At 37.7% G+C, this 17,014-nt stretch overlaps 2 protein-coding genes across 2 annotated transcripts; both read right to left on the bottom strand.

Moving 5' to 3' along the window:
• Positions 1 to 267: 267 nt before the first annotated feature.
• LOC103698629 (acireductone dioxygenase 1-like) lies at positions 268 to 11,455 on the bottom strand. Its single transcript, XM_039128934.2, has 7 exons — positions 11,082 to 11,455; positions 2,002 to 2,113; positions 1,807 to 1,901; positions 1,598 to 1,712; positions 1,378 to 1,502; positions 584 to 654; positions 268 to 494 (listed from the first exon to the last, which is right to left on the bottom strand). The coding sequence occupies exons 1-7, from the start codon at positions 11,097 to 11,099 to the stop codon at positions 431 to 433; spliced, it is 600 nt and encodes a 199-aa protein (XP_038984862.1). The 5' UTR covers positions 11,100 to 11,455; the 3' UTR covers positions 268 to 430.
• Positions 11,456 to 13,675: 2,220 nt separating this feature from the next.
• On the bottom strand, positions 13,676 to 15,047 carry LOC148703366 (THO complex subunit 7A-like). Its single transcript, XM_088721598.1, has 2 exons — positions 14,484 to 15,047; positions 13,676 to 13,952 (listed from the first exon to the last, which is right to left on the bottom strand). Exons 1-2 carry the CDS (start codon positions 15,042 to 15,044, stop codon positions 13,818 to 13,820), a joined length of 696 nt encoding a protein of 231 aa, XP_088577724.1. The 5' UTR covers positions 15,045 to 15,047; the 3' UTR covers positions 13,676 to 13,817.
• Positions 15,048 to 17,014: the final 1,967 nt, after the last annotated feature.

The raw sequence follows: 17,014 nt of genomic DNA, 5'->3' as shown, positions 1-17,014 counted from the left end.
TTCTTGCCACCCTCACCTTTGCCTGGGGGAGACAAACTGCTTGCCTCACCTTAGGTTAGTGAGAATCCCTGCTAGTAGATGCAACAACAAGAGACTTGGATAAATTGCCTTCCTTTTGTGGAACAATGCACCTAGATTTTGGATAGATTTGGATAACTATAGTTGCTTGGTTACCTTGCTTGAAACAATTATAAGAACTCCTTGCTTAGTTATCATTCCATGTCCAAACCTTAATATCCAAAAATGCAGAACTATCAAAAACCAGAGGAAGTTAAAGAGTATTGTTTTATTACTGACAAGTAGATAGGAAACTTAAGCAAGCACACATAGACCAACACAAGCCATCACGTATAGGTCATATGTGTACAATTTATTCAGCTGCATGATGATTCTTATGCAATGTTATAAGACTATGCAGTTCAGCAGTGCATCAACGAGCTTCAACGGCATGGCCACCAACTTCCTTCTTTGCAAAAGTTTCAAGATACTCTTTCCTGCAAACATTCAGCCAATATAACGCCACAACTGTCAAAATTCAAAAGGCGAGCACTCCAGATAAAAAGAAACAGGAACTTTGTTTTACCTAGCAGGGAGATCATCATGTGGCCGGTTATACGGAGTCCAGATGGGCTCGCCCACAAAGAGCCGCATTGCCTAGAAAGACAATATGTAGTTAAAATAAGCAGGTAAAGAAGCACAGGTTTTAAAGCCATAATGTTTAGATTCATTTGATTCTGAACCTCAGAATTCATAATGTTTTATTTTATTTTATTTATTTATTATTTATTTTCTTTATTTATTTTTTATTTTTTTGCTTCAATGGTACCTCACACTACAAGCATATGAGAGTATCCATAAGAGTCGTGGACAAGAAGACGATGAAGGGGAAAAGGGGTGGACTCAAATAAAACATATACACAACAAAGAAGACATTCATTTGGAGTAGGTGCCCCGTTAACGATAAAGGATAGACCAGGCGCTTGGTTCATTTTATATCTCCAAGATTTTATGAGATTGATTCTCCAACTCGACAAGGATAAGTGGTAAACTCTTACAAATACTCTTTGTAAATGATTTAAACTTCTTCACTTCTTAGACCTAATATTGATAATGACTTGATGGTTAAAACAAATTATGAAAATTCTCCTCTAGGATCTAATCACCGGTGTAAATGGGAATTGCATACGTGGTCTGTTCTCAAGTATTTATGGTTATGTGAGGATCCTAAGTCCACTGTGGACGAAACAGTGCATATAATCAAGCAAAAAGTAACCATATAAAATAATAGAACCTGGAAACAGCTGATAGTCATGCCAAATAGTTCCTTGGTTGCACATGACATGAACATGTTCAAGAAATCAAGTAACAATGGGATACCTTAATGTAGTTGTTTGTATCAAGCGTAAAACGATGGTAAATTCCAGCAGGTAAGACAATCATGCCACCCTTCTTGACTGCTATACGAATCCAGCGATCATTTTCATCTCTCACATCAAAGTACCCTTGAAAGAAAAAAGTGAAGATTAAGAAACTAGAAAAACATAAGACAATGGTATTCTTGGCTCAGAAATAATTCCAAACATGCAAAAACTCTTACCACTTCCTTCAAGGCAATAGCGGATCTCTTCATCAGTGTGCAGGTGCTCTTCAAAGAAACTCTTTATCTTATCCTCGTAGTTTGACAGCTTTTCTGGACAAACATCACATATGTCCTGAAAAACCATGCCAAACAATTCATGATCTATCAGAAACTCTTTATCTTCTCCATCTCTTTGACACAGAAAAGAAGAAAAGATAACGACAAACCATGTAAGAATAACCTCGTGCTTCACGAATTTTTTTCAGGTCCCCATCAGTTTCATAGTTACCACCAGTGAGACGCCAGCTGACTATTCCCAGTTCTACATAGGAAAAGTACTAACAGGTTTCCCTCACTAGTTCACAAGTGCATTGGAGAGAGATGAACAACATAATTACATATTTATATACAAAGATATGAACCTGAAAGTTTCTCCAAAGAAACAAACTCCTTGGGCTCACGGTGATGGGGAAGTCTCTGGTCTCCATCATCATCATCCATATACCAAGCTTGAAGAACCTCCTCCTTGCCATCCTGAATTGAACAGAAAATAAAATATAATTGTTTATTGTACCCTTAGCTGCTATAAGTTTCTATCTGATTACAAATGCTTGGGTGTTTAAACCATGGTATGCTGTACTGTACCGAACCGGACGATACCAAGCATACCATACTGTACCGGTTCGGTACCAGTATGGAAGACATACCGACCTTCGGTACGTCAAAAAAATTTCATACCATACCGTACTGATACTATGCTAGTGTAGCACCAGTACGAGTCCGATACCGGTACGGCGAACCTTAGTTTAAACTAAGCTGGATCATTTCTGGTGTGTTTCCACAACGTGGCAGGTGACCGGCTGAAAGCAAAAGGCTAATTTACAATTTTATGATTGCATTTTCACATTTCTGCATCTAGGGCAAAGAAGTCTAGTCGACTTGTAATCGAGGAGAAAATTTCTTCAATTTTTAACATCAGAAGATAAGCCATTTGTTATGTTGACAAAGGTGAGCACCTCCTGGCTAAAATCATGTAGTTAGGATATCTACTGATTTTGACCAATCTAAGATTGACTTAGATTAGGCTACATATATATCCCTATTAACAGTCTCTACAATTCTTTAATTTAGGATTTGGAATGTTGAATTCAAGCAAGGAGGAGAAACTTCGCAATTTCTTTGAATTTTAGCATCAGAAGGCAAGTGGATTTTAATGTTGACACAATGACATCACCTTTTACTTTAAATCGTGTGGTGCTGTGTTATATGGGCACACGTGTCTAGCTCCAAAATTCCATGTTAGATACGTATCAGACACTTGGATACTTACAAAAATCTTTGGAAGCCACTTTTAGATATTGGAAGAGTTCAACTCTTCCAACAATGAGTTTGATCATCTATTTTGATATTATCTGTTCATTTCAGATATTGGTAAAAAATATAGATACTGAAACAACTTTACAAAATATTATTTTTTTAAAACATTAAGTTAATTTGGATGTTTGAATGAGAAACATGTATAATGAAGGATTTGACAAACAATGTTTTTTCAATATTTTCTTTTTAATGCTTAAACGAACAATATTTAAAGGTACAAATATATGATTTAGTTAAAAATATAATTTATCCTACGCGTTCCCTTTGTTGAGTTAGATACTTAGATATGCATTGGAATCTGATTCTTGTATTAAAGCAACCGATGACTTAGTTTAGACTTTGTAAATATCATGATGAATCGACTGCAATTCTCATTGTCTAGGCTTTATGAGTATCACTATCAAGAGATATCTTCAACTCCCGTATATCTTTCTCCCAATCTCTCACTTCCTATGCTTCCACCTCTCCACCACGCCTCTCATTTCTTCATAATCTCCTCAAATGTCCTTTTCAATCACGTATCTTCCCATACTCTATTTCCTCGCAACCCCTTCCTTTGCTATCATGTATCTTCTCACTCCCAAGAATCAACTCCCCTATTTATTATCCTATTTATTATACAAACTTTATCTTTCCAAAATTTCTTCACTACTTAGTTTTTCCTCCTAACATGTTAGCACAAGCCCATTTTCTTCCTGTATCTCCTAGTTCTTCTCTTAGTAGCAGGAATCTTTTAGTTGAGGTGTTGCAACTACTTCGACATCTCCTTGGAAACTCATCCCTGCACCCATTTTCTTATCAAAAGAATTTAGAGACCTGCTTACCTGCACCCACACCTGAATCCACTCTTGCACTTGCACCTGCTTGTGGTAACTATGGGTCTTTTATCTCCCTCTTCTACCATCCTAGTTCTTCTATCTCCTCTTGTTCATTCTATTTTTTCTCTCCTTTATCTTTTTCCTCCTCTTTAATAAATTATATACCATGAGGTAATATACTGAACACTGCCAATGCCACTACTTGTGTCAAGCACACTAGCATGCAAGTAGCACTATGACAGTGCTACATGCCAACGAGACACTATATATAATGCATACTCTCCCTGCCAGATTATATGTGCCGACTGGCACTTTAATTCATGAGCAAAATACATCTTTATCCCAAGACCCTGAAGCAAGCCCTTTTAATCTTGGGAACCTTTATATCTAGATACTTCAGCATAGATTTTCCCAGCATACAATCATTCAACAATGTAAACCAAATCTGATCCATTTGAAGAACTTGGCAAGTAATTAAGCCTCTGGTCTCCCTTTAATTAGTTGTTGAATAACCACTGACATCATGGGCCAAGAAATTGGTAATATTTAAAAAGACCCCTTACCCTGCCTTGCATACTACCTACACAATTCCCTAGCACTAGGCCTAATCCAAACCAGCAATGATTGCATCCAATAAATCACTGACCACTCAAGTGTATCCTTGCAACTACATCATACCTTAGACCACTTAAGTATAGGCTTACACAAGGTTCGCCGTCTTAGTACCAGACCCCGTACCAGTGCCATACTAGCACAGTGTCGGTACAATATGGTACGAATTTTTTTTGGCGTACCGAGTATCGGTACGCCATCTATATCGGGTACCAGTACCGAACCGGTACAGTACGGTATGCCCCATACTGCCCAGTTCAGTACGGTGTGACGTACATAGGACTTGCAACTAGTAATTGAACACATCTCCATAATTGGATCTTTTGTACATCAACACACTCAAGCATAGGCCTACAACCTTGTTAGGTCCAAACCAAGACAATCAAGACCTGCATTTGACCTGATTTTCTTTCTAAGTCAAGAGTTTGGACAAGTACACGCTCCATTAGCTAATCAAGTCGGATTGGCTCAAATCCACAGAAAACTTCTCTATGGCCAAGGCAAGCAAGACATATACCTAATAAAATGCACATTCTGGTCTAGATATGGCCACATCTAAGTCTAGGTTTAATGCAACTATGCAAGACAAAAGGAACATGCACTAATTTTTCTCTGTTTAGAATGAAGACTAATAACAACATAGTCACGAGTAAAGAAAATTTAAAAAGGCGGTTAGTGCAGATTGCTACCACCAATTTTATTGATATGGAGATGATTCAACCTCAATCAAGACTTCAAACTTCTAATAAATAGCCTAAATATCCAATCTACAAACATGAAAAAGGCAACAAGGTGAGCTATAACAGGTCAGGACATGGATTTTTTGAGTTGGATCAAACTGAGGCCTGTCAGATCAAGTCATCAAATGCTTTAACCTTAGTTACCAAAAGTGGGTGTACGTGCAAAACCGGACTCATGTGTGGGTATGGGGAAGTAAAAACCCTTTTAGTTAAAAAATTCTTACGACGCAGGCACAAGAATGAGTTTCTAGGAAGATTCAAAAATGAATGTGCCATCCTAAGTGCAAGGCTCCTGCTACTAAAGTTTTACCTGCTGTACACCCAGTAAGTACACAAACTGACTTGACACCAGGTCAGTAGAAAAAAATATGGCTCTGACCTTATTTTACAAATGGGCCACTTTCTAGACACAATCTCTATCTACAAGTTTAAAAAACCAGGATCTGACTCATTTGTGAGCCTACTCAAGTGGCAATAAGAATAAAAAGCACCGACAATGCAATGTGCATTGACAACAAAATAATGCAATATCTAAAGCTATTCGTTGGATACATATTACCTTTTAGAGATACCAATTCAACCATATACCTTAATATTGAATGATTTAAATTAGATTTCCTCAAATTAAAAAAAAAAAAAACAATCTTTGTTTCTCATGCTAAACTTTGATGTCTTGCAAGTAAGTTTCTAATGTTTATAGTGCAAAAATTATATTCTTTCAAATGTACATCATGATTTTGGAGGCTTATCACAACATTCTTATGTCTACTAAAGGCATATATTGGACCTTGTTCTTAGTGCACACGATTACCCTTCTCCTTAAAAAGAAAGTTTACCCAATAATAGAATAGCAAGATAGGAAGAATAACCAAGAGTAGAGAACTCTCAAACTCACATAACATGGAGAAGAGAACTAGAATTTTTATTCAATTCAAGATAGTGTTATATAATGGCTAGGCAACCCTATTTATAGATGTAGGATCCCTTGAACCTATACATGACTGTGTCCACATTCATTTCTTGCTGAAAAGGTAAGAGAATTTACAAATAAGGAAAATAATCATAGAAAAGAATCTCCCCTATAATCTACTAGGATTTGATTTGGTACAAATGCGAAAAGTCGTCGCAGAAATAATCATTATCTCTCCTCATGATTGGATTGGATCTGTAATTGACTTAATATCGAGCCTTTCTAAGTCTGCCTAAAAAGTTGATGATATCAGCCTTATTTGACCATATCTCTAAGGTTTGTTTTCTTCATTTATAGGCTTCCCAAACTTATGTTGGGCCTAGTGCTGAACCCCTTGGTTCCTCTAGTCAGTCTCAGACATAAACTGAGTCAGATATATGTCCGCTATGTGGCATCAGTTCAGAAGTTGCCCTTTGGTTCTAAAATTTTTTCTCAATCATTTCAAATAATTCAGTTTATATCATGCCAAAACCAGTAAAGTCCAAGCCTAATACCTTATTGGAATATGCTTTTAATGTTTCTTTAGTAGGATAACAAGACCTTATAGAGTTCCCTCTATGTGGAAGTTATATAGCTAGTTCCAAGACAGTCCAAGTGGGAATATCTTTATGAAAAGTCACACCCACAAACTTAAGCATATCTTAGTGAATCATCAAAAAGTCATAAATCCATTTCTTCATCATGGGTTGCATCATAGAACTCATTAGGAATATTATTCTTTGATTGTTTCTTTAGTAGGATAACAAGACCTAAAAGAGTTCCCTCTATCTGGAAGTTATATAGCTAGTTCCAACACAGTCCAAGTGGCAATATCTTTATGAAAAGTCACACCCACAAACTTAAGCATATCTTAGTGAATCATCAAAAAAGTCATAAATCCATTTCTTCATGGTGGGTTGCATCATAATGTAACAACAACTCATTAGGAATATTATTCTTTGATTATTTTAGGTTGATTTACGATGGATGACTTGAAAAGTAAGATGCCAATCAGAAATGTTAGGTAAGCAAGGTGCTGGGCTAGATTAAGGATTCAAAATTGAAATGCAAAGAATAATATTCTGATAAAATTCAATACTCATCATCAATCACAAGTGCCATACCAACCAGTACCATCTGGTACTAGGCATACCATGTTGTACCTCTAAGATACTTGTATGATACAAGGCCAGATAGGGTACTATACAGATATCTGGTACAGCTACTGTCTCACCTCTAACAATGTATCATGTGTCATGTCAGTACGGAATATAACGTTAGGGGTGCAAATGGGTCGGGTCGGATCGGGTCCTAGGTGACCCCGATCTGACCCGGTTTTTTGTTCGGATCTTAATTTTGGACCCAGACCCGACCCAATTGAAGATCGGGTCGGGTCGGGTCCGAGTTGGGTCCGGGTCGGATCCGGATCCGGGTCGGGTCGGGTTCGGGTCCGAGTCGGGTCGGGTTCGGGTTCGGGTCCGAGTCGGGTCGGTTTTTTATATTTTTGGGAAAGAATTTGGGCAAATCTAATTTGGTCATATCATAATTATACGGTGCTGGGTGACCCATGACTTGAAAGACTTGCAATTGATCTCCAGTCAGAACAGATGACCCCGACTTACTAACTAAGTCGGTCTACAAGCCAAATTTCATATCACACTATTTTTTGTCCATATGACTGATTGGACGGAACTTGGTGTCTCCCAGCTCCCCTCTCACAAAGACAAAAAAAATCCCAGGCCTTCTTCCAAAATCCAATTCCTTTGCAGAAAACTGGCACATGACCCATATTCAGTTCGGTGCTCCCTCACTTCCTCCCTGTAAAAGTTAAAAAAAAACAGAAACCAAAAAACCGAAGGAAAAAAAAAAAAAGAAAAGCCAGCTACCGAGACACCAGAGGTATCAACAGTGTAATAGACCAAGAGAGGATCCTGACGGACCAATAGTGCCACGACCCACATAAAAAAAAGAAAAAAAAACTCTCTTTTGCTTTTTCCCCCCTCTCTCTTTCTCTCTTCGGGTCCATTCGGGTCGGGTCGGGTCCGTTCGATAAACCCAGACCCGATCCAGAAAATGATTCGGGTCCAATTTTAGGACCCGACCCGGACTCGCGAGTCCTAAAATTCGGGGCCAGGTCGGGTCTACGCGGGTCGGGCCAGGTCGGGTCTCGGATCAACCCGACCCATTTGCAGCCTTATATACCGTACAAACCTGTATTATATAGGTAATCTACCAAAATGGCGCTCAATACTAGTACAGTAAACGCTGGTCACAATGATAGCTCAATGGGGTCTTACAACACAATATGATACATATTAACTAGTGGAACCATAGGTTCAGCCTACTTAGAACACATTATCATACATATTAACAAGTGGAACCATAAGTTCAGCCTTTGCAAAACAACAACTATATATGTTCCATCCCAACAAATTCTTAAGCTAAAACATTAGCTAGATTAGTCATTTCAGACCTCAAATTAACAATGGGCCCCTACATGGAACTTCAGTTCGGTTGAAAAGAAACATATGGCATAAATGATTTTAAGAGACTAATTGCCAATCAAGAAGAGGTAAAATACTAAATGTTACGAATGGGTAGGCAAAAAGTAAACAAGGAACATTGTACAGTCATTCCCTTCACCAAGTTCTTCATGAGGAACTATTCTTTCACTAATCAATCAAAACAGAAGCAACAATCAATTAGTATTGCAGTAATTCCTTGAGATTGTTAGAAAAGTAGGGATTTAGAGAATTCATATTTTTGATAATTAAGAAAACATAAGTCCATTCAATAGTGAGAAAAGTTGGTGAACAAAGTCTATATACTTTGGTGAGCGATGAAAAAGGCAAGCCTTTATACATCAATACTCCACATGCTCAAAAACAAACTTCAAGGTCAAGATTGAAAATTGTGTTTCAAAATGGGAAGCTTATAAGCCAGTTGAGGAATGTCTTGCCCCATGATCTTTGTCTGAAGGATATAAGCCTAGGTTGAAGCTTAGTTGTAGAAGTGGGTGTGGGTGAGGGGTGGATTCAGGTGCAAGTGTGAGGAAGGTGGGTCTCTTAGAAATAAATAATAAGAAATTTCTCAGAACCAAGTGGAGTACAAGATTCCAGGGAGATTTGGAAGAAAGTGTGCCACCCTAAGAAGAAGATGTCTACTTCCTGCTTATCTCGATGGTTTTTTTGCCAATTTCAACTGAAACTGATTGAAACAAACTGAGAGTCCTAAATTTAGCAAATTTTTGATAATCAAAAATCAATTTCAGTTCAATTCCTTAGTTCTTTTGAGTTTTTAGGTTTTTTTTCTTTTCTTTTTTTGGGTAGGGGGCGCAGGGGGGAGGGGCGGGGGAGGGGGTGGTGGTTGCCCGCGCGGGGGGGGGGGGGGGGGGGGGGGAGGAATTGTTGGGGAGAAAGAAGCAACCTCCCTACCTCTTGGGACATTTTGAAAAGGAAACAACATGAGGAAATAAAAGGCATCGCAGAAGAACCAGGCAGATGCCTATTAATTGATCAGATATTTCTTTTAGAAGGGAACTTACTAGCGGGTGATAAATTAAGCCTCTGAGAAGTGCCTCTGTTTACATCTGATATATTGCAAATTCTAAGAACATCTGGGTTTTTCAATAGATTGTTTGAGGAAAGAATGAGGAGAGGGGTTTATAAGTAGATCAACCACCCAAAATTTTGTATACTTACAAGATCTAAGCTCAGATATTCAAGTTTTGAACTCATATACCAAAACTATATGGCTTAAAGTCATCAGACTGTCATTAAAAAATATAAGGGCAATTACATTGTAATAAAAACATGATTGTTTTTATAATAATTTCATGCGAATGGAATTGTGAGAAAAAGTCAGATAAATTTGACTTTAACCTTCTTACTCCTGAAGTAAATTTCATTATCTAATCCTATCGTGATGCAAAACATTAGAAATATCCAATTGGACACACTAACTTTCCCTTTTATTATTTTATATATTAAGTAGCTATATCTGCATATACTTACTTACCAAATGCACAAAAATTCTTTCATTGTGTTCGAAAACTGAAACATACAACCTACGTTGCACTAAATATATATCTATTCTATGACCTAGAATTGAATTGAATTTGAAAAATCTGGTCCCATTGGATCCACAAAATTTTAAGTTTTTGGACCTGAGGAGAATAAGAATCCATTCTATTTGTTTCGGTGCATAATAGTTGAATCTATAAACCTAGAGATTGCAAACAATGCCTTAAACTTCTTGAAATTATTCTGCTTTTCAACTTTTGTCAAAAAAACAAAGTTAATATGACCAAGACTACCAAAATAAAACTCAAGCAGCTTAGTCAAAATCACATCCAAAGATAAGTTTTGAATCTAAGATGAATCACCATCCAACCACAGTACAACAAAAGATGTTTCACCAATCTGAGACTGATGAATGAAATTGGCCCTCCTTTGAGACTATAGAAGATCATAGCAGTCCAACTCATAGCACCTTTTACCTTTGACAACATATTCAAGAAGCGCATGTTTTCTAATTTAATCATCATAGAGTAAATCGCTGATAGGGAGAGATCATGTTAGGCTCTCGCCTCCATGAAAGCGACCATCTATGAAGAGATGATTAAGTGAACTACACATTAAAAAAGCATGAAGACTTTGTGCGGTTAAAAGCAACGAAAAAGAAAACCTAATATTTATAGATCCAGCCCATTGTAGTTTACTTTTCCCACATCGTTTTTCTCTTTTATGCCTCAGTTCTATGAGCTTCCCAACACAAAGCAGCATCCGGCAAAGAAAGGTTTAATCCGTTCTCCGTGAAAAAGATTAAGGGTCGATCAGGATCTCAATAACACAAAGCATATCAAAAGAGAAGGACACCAAACATCAAAAAAAGAAAAGCAGTTACGATTTCATCTCAAGAACAAGAAAAATTGGAATTGGTTGAAATTTTGTTAAAATCTTCAGATGCCGATCAAAATTTTTGAGGGGAAAGAGGAAAGGATTTACCTGGAAGTAGGTCTCCATCTTGCCCCTTTTTTCTCTCCTCTCGCGCGATTCCCGAAACTTCGAGGCAACGCGCAGGGGTTTTAAATAGGACCAAAACTTCGCGGAGTATAAAACACGGTGTCGGAAAAGATTTGTTCGATCCCGGTTACCATCCTTCGGCGCACCCCATCATACACACGAATTGTTCCCGGGCCCACATGTTGCTGATTTCGCAGCCGCATCATAACATTCCATCCAATAATCGTGCGGCACGTGGCCAGAAACTCTGTGCAGGAAATTGGCCCCTGCGAGTTGAGGTGAGCGGTGACGAGAGGGCGTATTTGACTGCGGCTACGTTTCCCCAACCAACACTCCAGGACGGATGGGAATCCGGTGATACATTGATGCACGAGCGTTAAGGTGTTTAATTTATAGAGTACATTTTGTTTTAGCTTGCTCGTGACCGTGGATAATAACTTGGCGGGGTCGGTTTCGGCGACACGTAGTATTTTCTTTGGAGAGAACACTTGCGCCCAGATTCATTGAACCTGGTCAAATTTTCAATTTGAAAACAGATACGTCACCTGGATTTTTCAGTGGGCGACATGGATTGTATCTGAGAGAGATTCACCTGGAAGAAAATCGAGGGTGGCACACTGGGGCACACACTGCGACAGAGGGGCAATTTCTGCCTCAAAATATTTAAAAAATTATAGAAGATTATCGCTTCTTTCAAAATATTCATGTTTGAATAGCCCTCCTTCTTCTTCTTGGATGGTCTCTTTTATAGCATATCATTTTGGAGATTTTCTCTAAATGAATCAGACGAATATTCTTGACCTTTTTTTGTCAGCTTTTTTTTCCTAGCTTTATTAACCATAAAAAAAAAACAGATACGGCACCAGATACGGCGTAGCCGAGTGATGTCATGCAGCGCCGGGGATATCTCCTGCCACCGTGGCATGAGGGTAGGTGACTTTGAGGGATGAAAAATTCTTATACGCAAGCAATTGTCTACCGTACATCCTATAAACTAGCCGTTGGGATCGTCTATAGTCCACTGCTGAACTAGTGAGATCCAATTATGACCATCCGTCTATCGTGCCATGGTTTGATTTTGTATATGGTAGGGTCTCATGCAATCATTGCCATTGAGCAATGTTTTAATGGCAATGTTCAGAGATACATATATAGCGATGCTCGATATTTATCTCTTGGGTTCAATCATGGACCGGAGAGGATCTAAGCTCAGTACATTTCTTTGAAATTAAACCAATTGAGGTAACCAAGCCCCAAGTAAAACCCAAAGAACCTTCTGCGCGCATAAACAAGCACCTTAAAGCTTTTTCTTGCCTAATGTATGGAAGCCAAAGATTTATTTAGTATGGATTAGAAGCCAGATGGCTTAAAAAAGGAAAGATTGTTAACATAAAAGGTAATAATATCTTTTCATACTTAAGCCAATTATATTTTTACATCCTTATTCAAATATCTTACGGAAGGGTGTCATTACACAAAAAAAAAAAAAAAAGATTAGGGCAATATATATATATATATATATGCGCGCACGCAAATATTAATTTTTAAAAAATAAATATATAATATATCATATTTACAAGAGTAAAGGTAAAAAAAAAAGTAATAATTATAATAAGAGGAAGGTACTCTGACATTGATTAAATATCAGACGGGTCTCCTCTCTCCTATTCTCACAGGAGAAAAAGAAAATCAAAAAAAAAAAAAAATAGTTGCATTGTTTCACTGAAAATATGTGCCTTAAAGAAAAGAAAAAAACTCACTTCTTCATCATCTTTTTTTTGGATTTTTTTAAATGTAGTCATGCTAGAATTGTACGATGTATCCAGCTTACCCAAAAAAAAAAAAAAAGGGCTCCGAATACAAAGCCTTCCAACACCTCCCTCGGTGGCCCTTTTTTAACTCAAGCAATCAAACACCATCCCAATGATTTGGATTTCACTTGTTAAACAGATCGCTGGTTTTTTTACTCAATACTGGAAATCAAATATCAAACAAATATTTGTTTGCAGGCAAGCTCATTCAACTGCAACTATCATCTGATTAATCAATCATGGTGAATTCAGATCAAGATCCAATGGGTTGATTCACACGACCTCGAAAGAGATGCATGTTTAAATGGTGGCTTAAAATTTTAGGCAGCAGATTTCCACATCATACAAACTTTTCTACTAGTAAATATCAGAACATATTTAGAAAATCGCAGTATATATATTTAAGATTTAAGAAATTGATAGATTACTCTTTCCCCAGATAAAAGTAAGGTTGATCTTGATAAAATATGTTATAAGTATGCAAACAACATTATATCTGCATAATAATGTAAAGAGAAATGAGCAACCACTCCCTCATTCCACTGGAAAAATAGGCCCTGCGATCATCAATAGTCAATAGCCTTAATGGAAAATGGAAAAACAGCACTACTATAATAATAATAATAATAATAATAATAAAAATTGTCGATGAGCAGCCAAGGTTAATTTCATGTCCCAAGTTCTATATTTCCATTCAAGCAGAAAGAAAACATGACAATTTTCCTACTCTCTTCTGAAACTAAAAGTAGAGCTTCAACACCTCAGTGATTAAGAATATTTTCTTTGATTAATAATTCTTTCCTCAAACAACAAATTTAAGTCACGAAATTGCACACATGGAGTTTGAGTAAATAACAAGGGTTGCACAATGGGAGTTCCCACATAAAGCAACATAGCACATCACTAGTTAGTCTACAGCCATGGACTCAGAGCCACCACCACTACCATCTTCAATGCTAATCTTCTGCTCTTCCATGATAGCTCGGAGCTCATCTGCCAGGCTCTTCTGTTCATCCTCAACGGTATTCTGCAATTCATCAACCTGTAGAAAAGAAAGAAATAAAGCAGTAGTCATCATCATTCAAGCAACATCAGCAGGACTTCCCATGATTAAAAAAGCCGGTTTTATAGGTTTCAATAATTTCACATCATGGTCACAAATTTGGTGTTTTGAGATAATTTTGCTTGAGAGAAAATAGGAAAATTTGCTAAAAGTTCAGAGAGAATTTGGATGTATATCCACATGAAAACAGGCAAATGAGAGGTAATAGCAACTGACAAGAACATCATTCTTGGTGCAAAAAAAAGGAACAAAAAACTGACGAGAGCACCACCACCAACAACATATAGTCCAGGGTTGTCTTGTGAATAAGTTGTAAGCAATGTGTTAACAATTCAGTTGCTTAAGAATGGCTTGAAGAATTATTCAGCCAAATGAAAAATTTGCAAACAATTTCAGAATTTTTTCTAATATTAGAGATATTGCCACATTCATCTTATATCGTTCCATCTATTGAGACTAGAAGCTTCAATAAGTAAACAAGGTTAAATAAAACATTGAACACTAGCTCACCACGTGCAGCAAAAGAGAGAATTGTTTCTTGCGGAGATCCAATGTCCTCACACATGCAGCATTCTCTGCCTCCAAAGTAGCAATTTCCTTCTCAAGATCTGAGATACTTTTCTGGGTTTCTGACCTTGGGGGCTGCAAAGCAATCAGCTTCCTGATGGCCTCACACTCCTCCTTGTGCTGCCTCTCGATCTTGCTCTCCTCGAGCTGTTTCTTTAAGTGCTCGATATCAGCCTGAGCATGTAAGATTTGGCGTTGGATTTCTTCTTGCAGCTCATTGAAGCTCTCTTTCTCTCGGATGTTCGCATCAACCACTGCTCTGCTTTTAAGAAGTGGGAGCTCGAAAGTAGTTATTTCTTGTAGGAAAGCCTTATACAATCTCTCACAGTCACTTGGATTATCTGCATCCTTCTCGATCTCAAGTGCAAAGGAGACAAACTTCTTTTGAAGCTTCTTTAGTGGTGGTTCACCCCTGGTAGTTGTGGTGCGAGTCAGAAGCCCATCCCACCTTATTAATGAGTGCCCCTCAGCGCCCCAATTCCCCGAACTCATGCAAGAACACATCAATGCTGCTTAATCACAGCCCAGACCGGGTAATGACCCATTTTCCAATACATATAACCCGGGATGGCGAAATCATCCAAACTTTTCTTGGAAGCAGCAAGCTTCGAACACTACCCAACCCTATTCCCAAAATTTTTCAAAACCTCAGAATTTTCAAACCCCACAAAATATTCATCCTTACCGTCCCTCGACTCAATTTCAACATACTCCTCCTCCACCCCAAAGAAACACAGCCTTTGAGGAGAAAGTGTTGAACGCCCTTCAAGGTTTGGAAACCATTACACAATTGGTGCACTCTCACACGCAATCAATCGCCAAGCTAGAATCCCAGATGGGGCAAACTAGCTAATGCACTGAACAAGCGAGAGAAAGGAAAGCTTCCAAGCCAACCATTAAGTAATCCTAGGGGACAATATATGGCTCAAGAAAATCAACTAAATGCAATTCATCATGAACAAGCCAATGCTTTGACTACCCTAAGGAGTGGACGTGTAGTAGACAATAAGATTGGGGAGGACAACAATAAGGAAGGTGAAGAAGAGGATAAAAATGTGTCAAATAAAAATCTAAAACCTTCTTCTTCCTCTTCAACTAGTCCACCTTCTGCCAAAACTCATATCCCAAAGGCCCCATTTCCTAAAGCTCTTAATTCACCCTCTCCCTTTGGCAAAAAAGGAACTTCACTAGAGGAAATGATGGAGGTTTTCAAACAAGTGAAAATCAACCTTCCGCTTCTTGATGCTATTAGACAGGTTCCCTCCTATGCCAAATTTCTCAAAGACCTTTGTACACAAAAGCGAAAATCTAGGACACATGTGCCCAAAAAGGTCTTCTTAACTGAGCAAGTGAGTTCTATTCTCCAACACAACACCCCTCCGAAATTCAAAGATCCTGGTGCTCCCACCATCTCCTGTGTCTTAGGAAATAATTTTATTGATCGAGCACTCTTAGATCTAGGGGCAAGTGTCAACCTTTTACCTTACTCAGTTTATGAGAAGCTTGGGTTAGGTGAGTTAAAACCAACCTCAGTATCCCTTCAATTAGCTGATCGATCTGTAAAAACACCACGTGGGATAATTGAAGATGTTCTTGTCAAGGTAGATAAATTCTATTTCCCAGTAGATTTCATCGTTCTTGATATGGAACATGAACCTAATCCTAAGAAACAAATCCCCGTGATCCTTGGGTGCCCCTTTTTAGCAACAGCCAATGCGTGCATCAATTGTAGAACAGGGGTAATGAACATATCATTTGGGAACATGAAGGTAAAATTAAATGTGTTCAATGCGGCCGACCAACCCGCGAGGGAAGTTGAGTGTTTTATGATAGACAAAATAGATGACCTCATAGAAGGAGATGCAAAAACTACCTCACTATGTCTGGCTGAAGACAATAAACTTAGCGCTTGTTGGGAGGCAACCCAATTCTCTTAGATTTCTTTAACATTGAGGACAATGTTAGGTTTAGGTTTGGGGATATTTTTAAGTATTTTTAATCATTTTTTGTTTTGTTTGCATCTCTTGCATCCGTTTTCACTTCATAATGTCAGGTTTATCACTTCATAATGTCAGGTTTATCAAAAGAAATAAAAAAATAAAAAAAATAAAAAAATCTTTTTTTAAAAAAAAAATGTGTTCATTTTCATTTTTTATAAAATAATAATAATAATTAAAAAAATTTATTAAAAAAAAGCTTTTGTTTTTAAAAAACCTCATTTCTATACATTAATGCGAGAATGCTAAACACACAAGGTATATAAAATCTAAAAAGCCCAATGACTAGTCGGAAGTAATACAAATTTAAGTTTTTTTTCATTAAGTCTCTCTTAGGGAGTTGTAAGCTAATACTTCGGAATTTCACTACACACTGGCCGACACTTCTAAGGTCTAGGCTCGACATTATATTGATAGTATAGTAGCAACCTTGGACCCTGATGAATCATACTTATCTAATCCAAAAAAAAAAATCAT

This window comes from Phoenix dactylifera, chromosome 5, assembly GCF_051530095.1.
Source record: "Phoenix dactylifera cultivar Ajwa chromosome 5, Ajwa_hap1_PhDact_Kaust_v1.1, whole genome shotgun sequence".
In the NCBI taxonomy this organism is placed as follows: domain Eukaryota; kingdom Viridiplantae; phylum Streptophyta; class Magnoliopsida; order Arecales; family Arecaceae; genus Phoenix; species Phoenix dactylifera.
The sequence above is the reverse complement of the archived record's forward strand: the minus strand, read 5'-3'. Positions and strand labels throughout refer to the sequence as shown.

Coding starts and splice junctions, on each gene's coding strand:
- LOC103698629 (XM_039128934.2), bottom strand. Junction 655..1,377: donor ATACAAACAACTACATTAAG/GTATCCCATTGT, acceptor TTGTCTTTCTAG/GCAATGCGGCTCTTTGTGGG. Junction 495..583: donor CATGATGATCTCCCTGCTAG/GTAAAACAAAGT, acceptor GAATGTTTGCAG/GAAAGAGTATCTTGAAACTT.
- LOC148703366 (XM_088721598.1), bottom strand. CDS start 15,044: ATGTGTTCTTGCATGAGTTCGGGGAATTGGGGCGCTGAGGGGCACTCA. Junction 13,953..14,483: donor TCTCTCTTTTGCTGCACGTG/GTGAGCTAGTGT, acceptor TCTTTTCTACAG/GTTGATGAATTGCAGAATAC.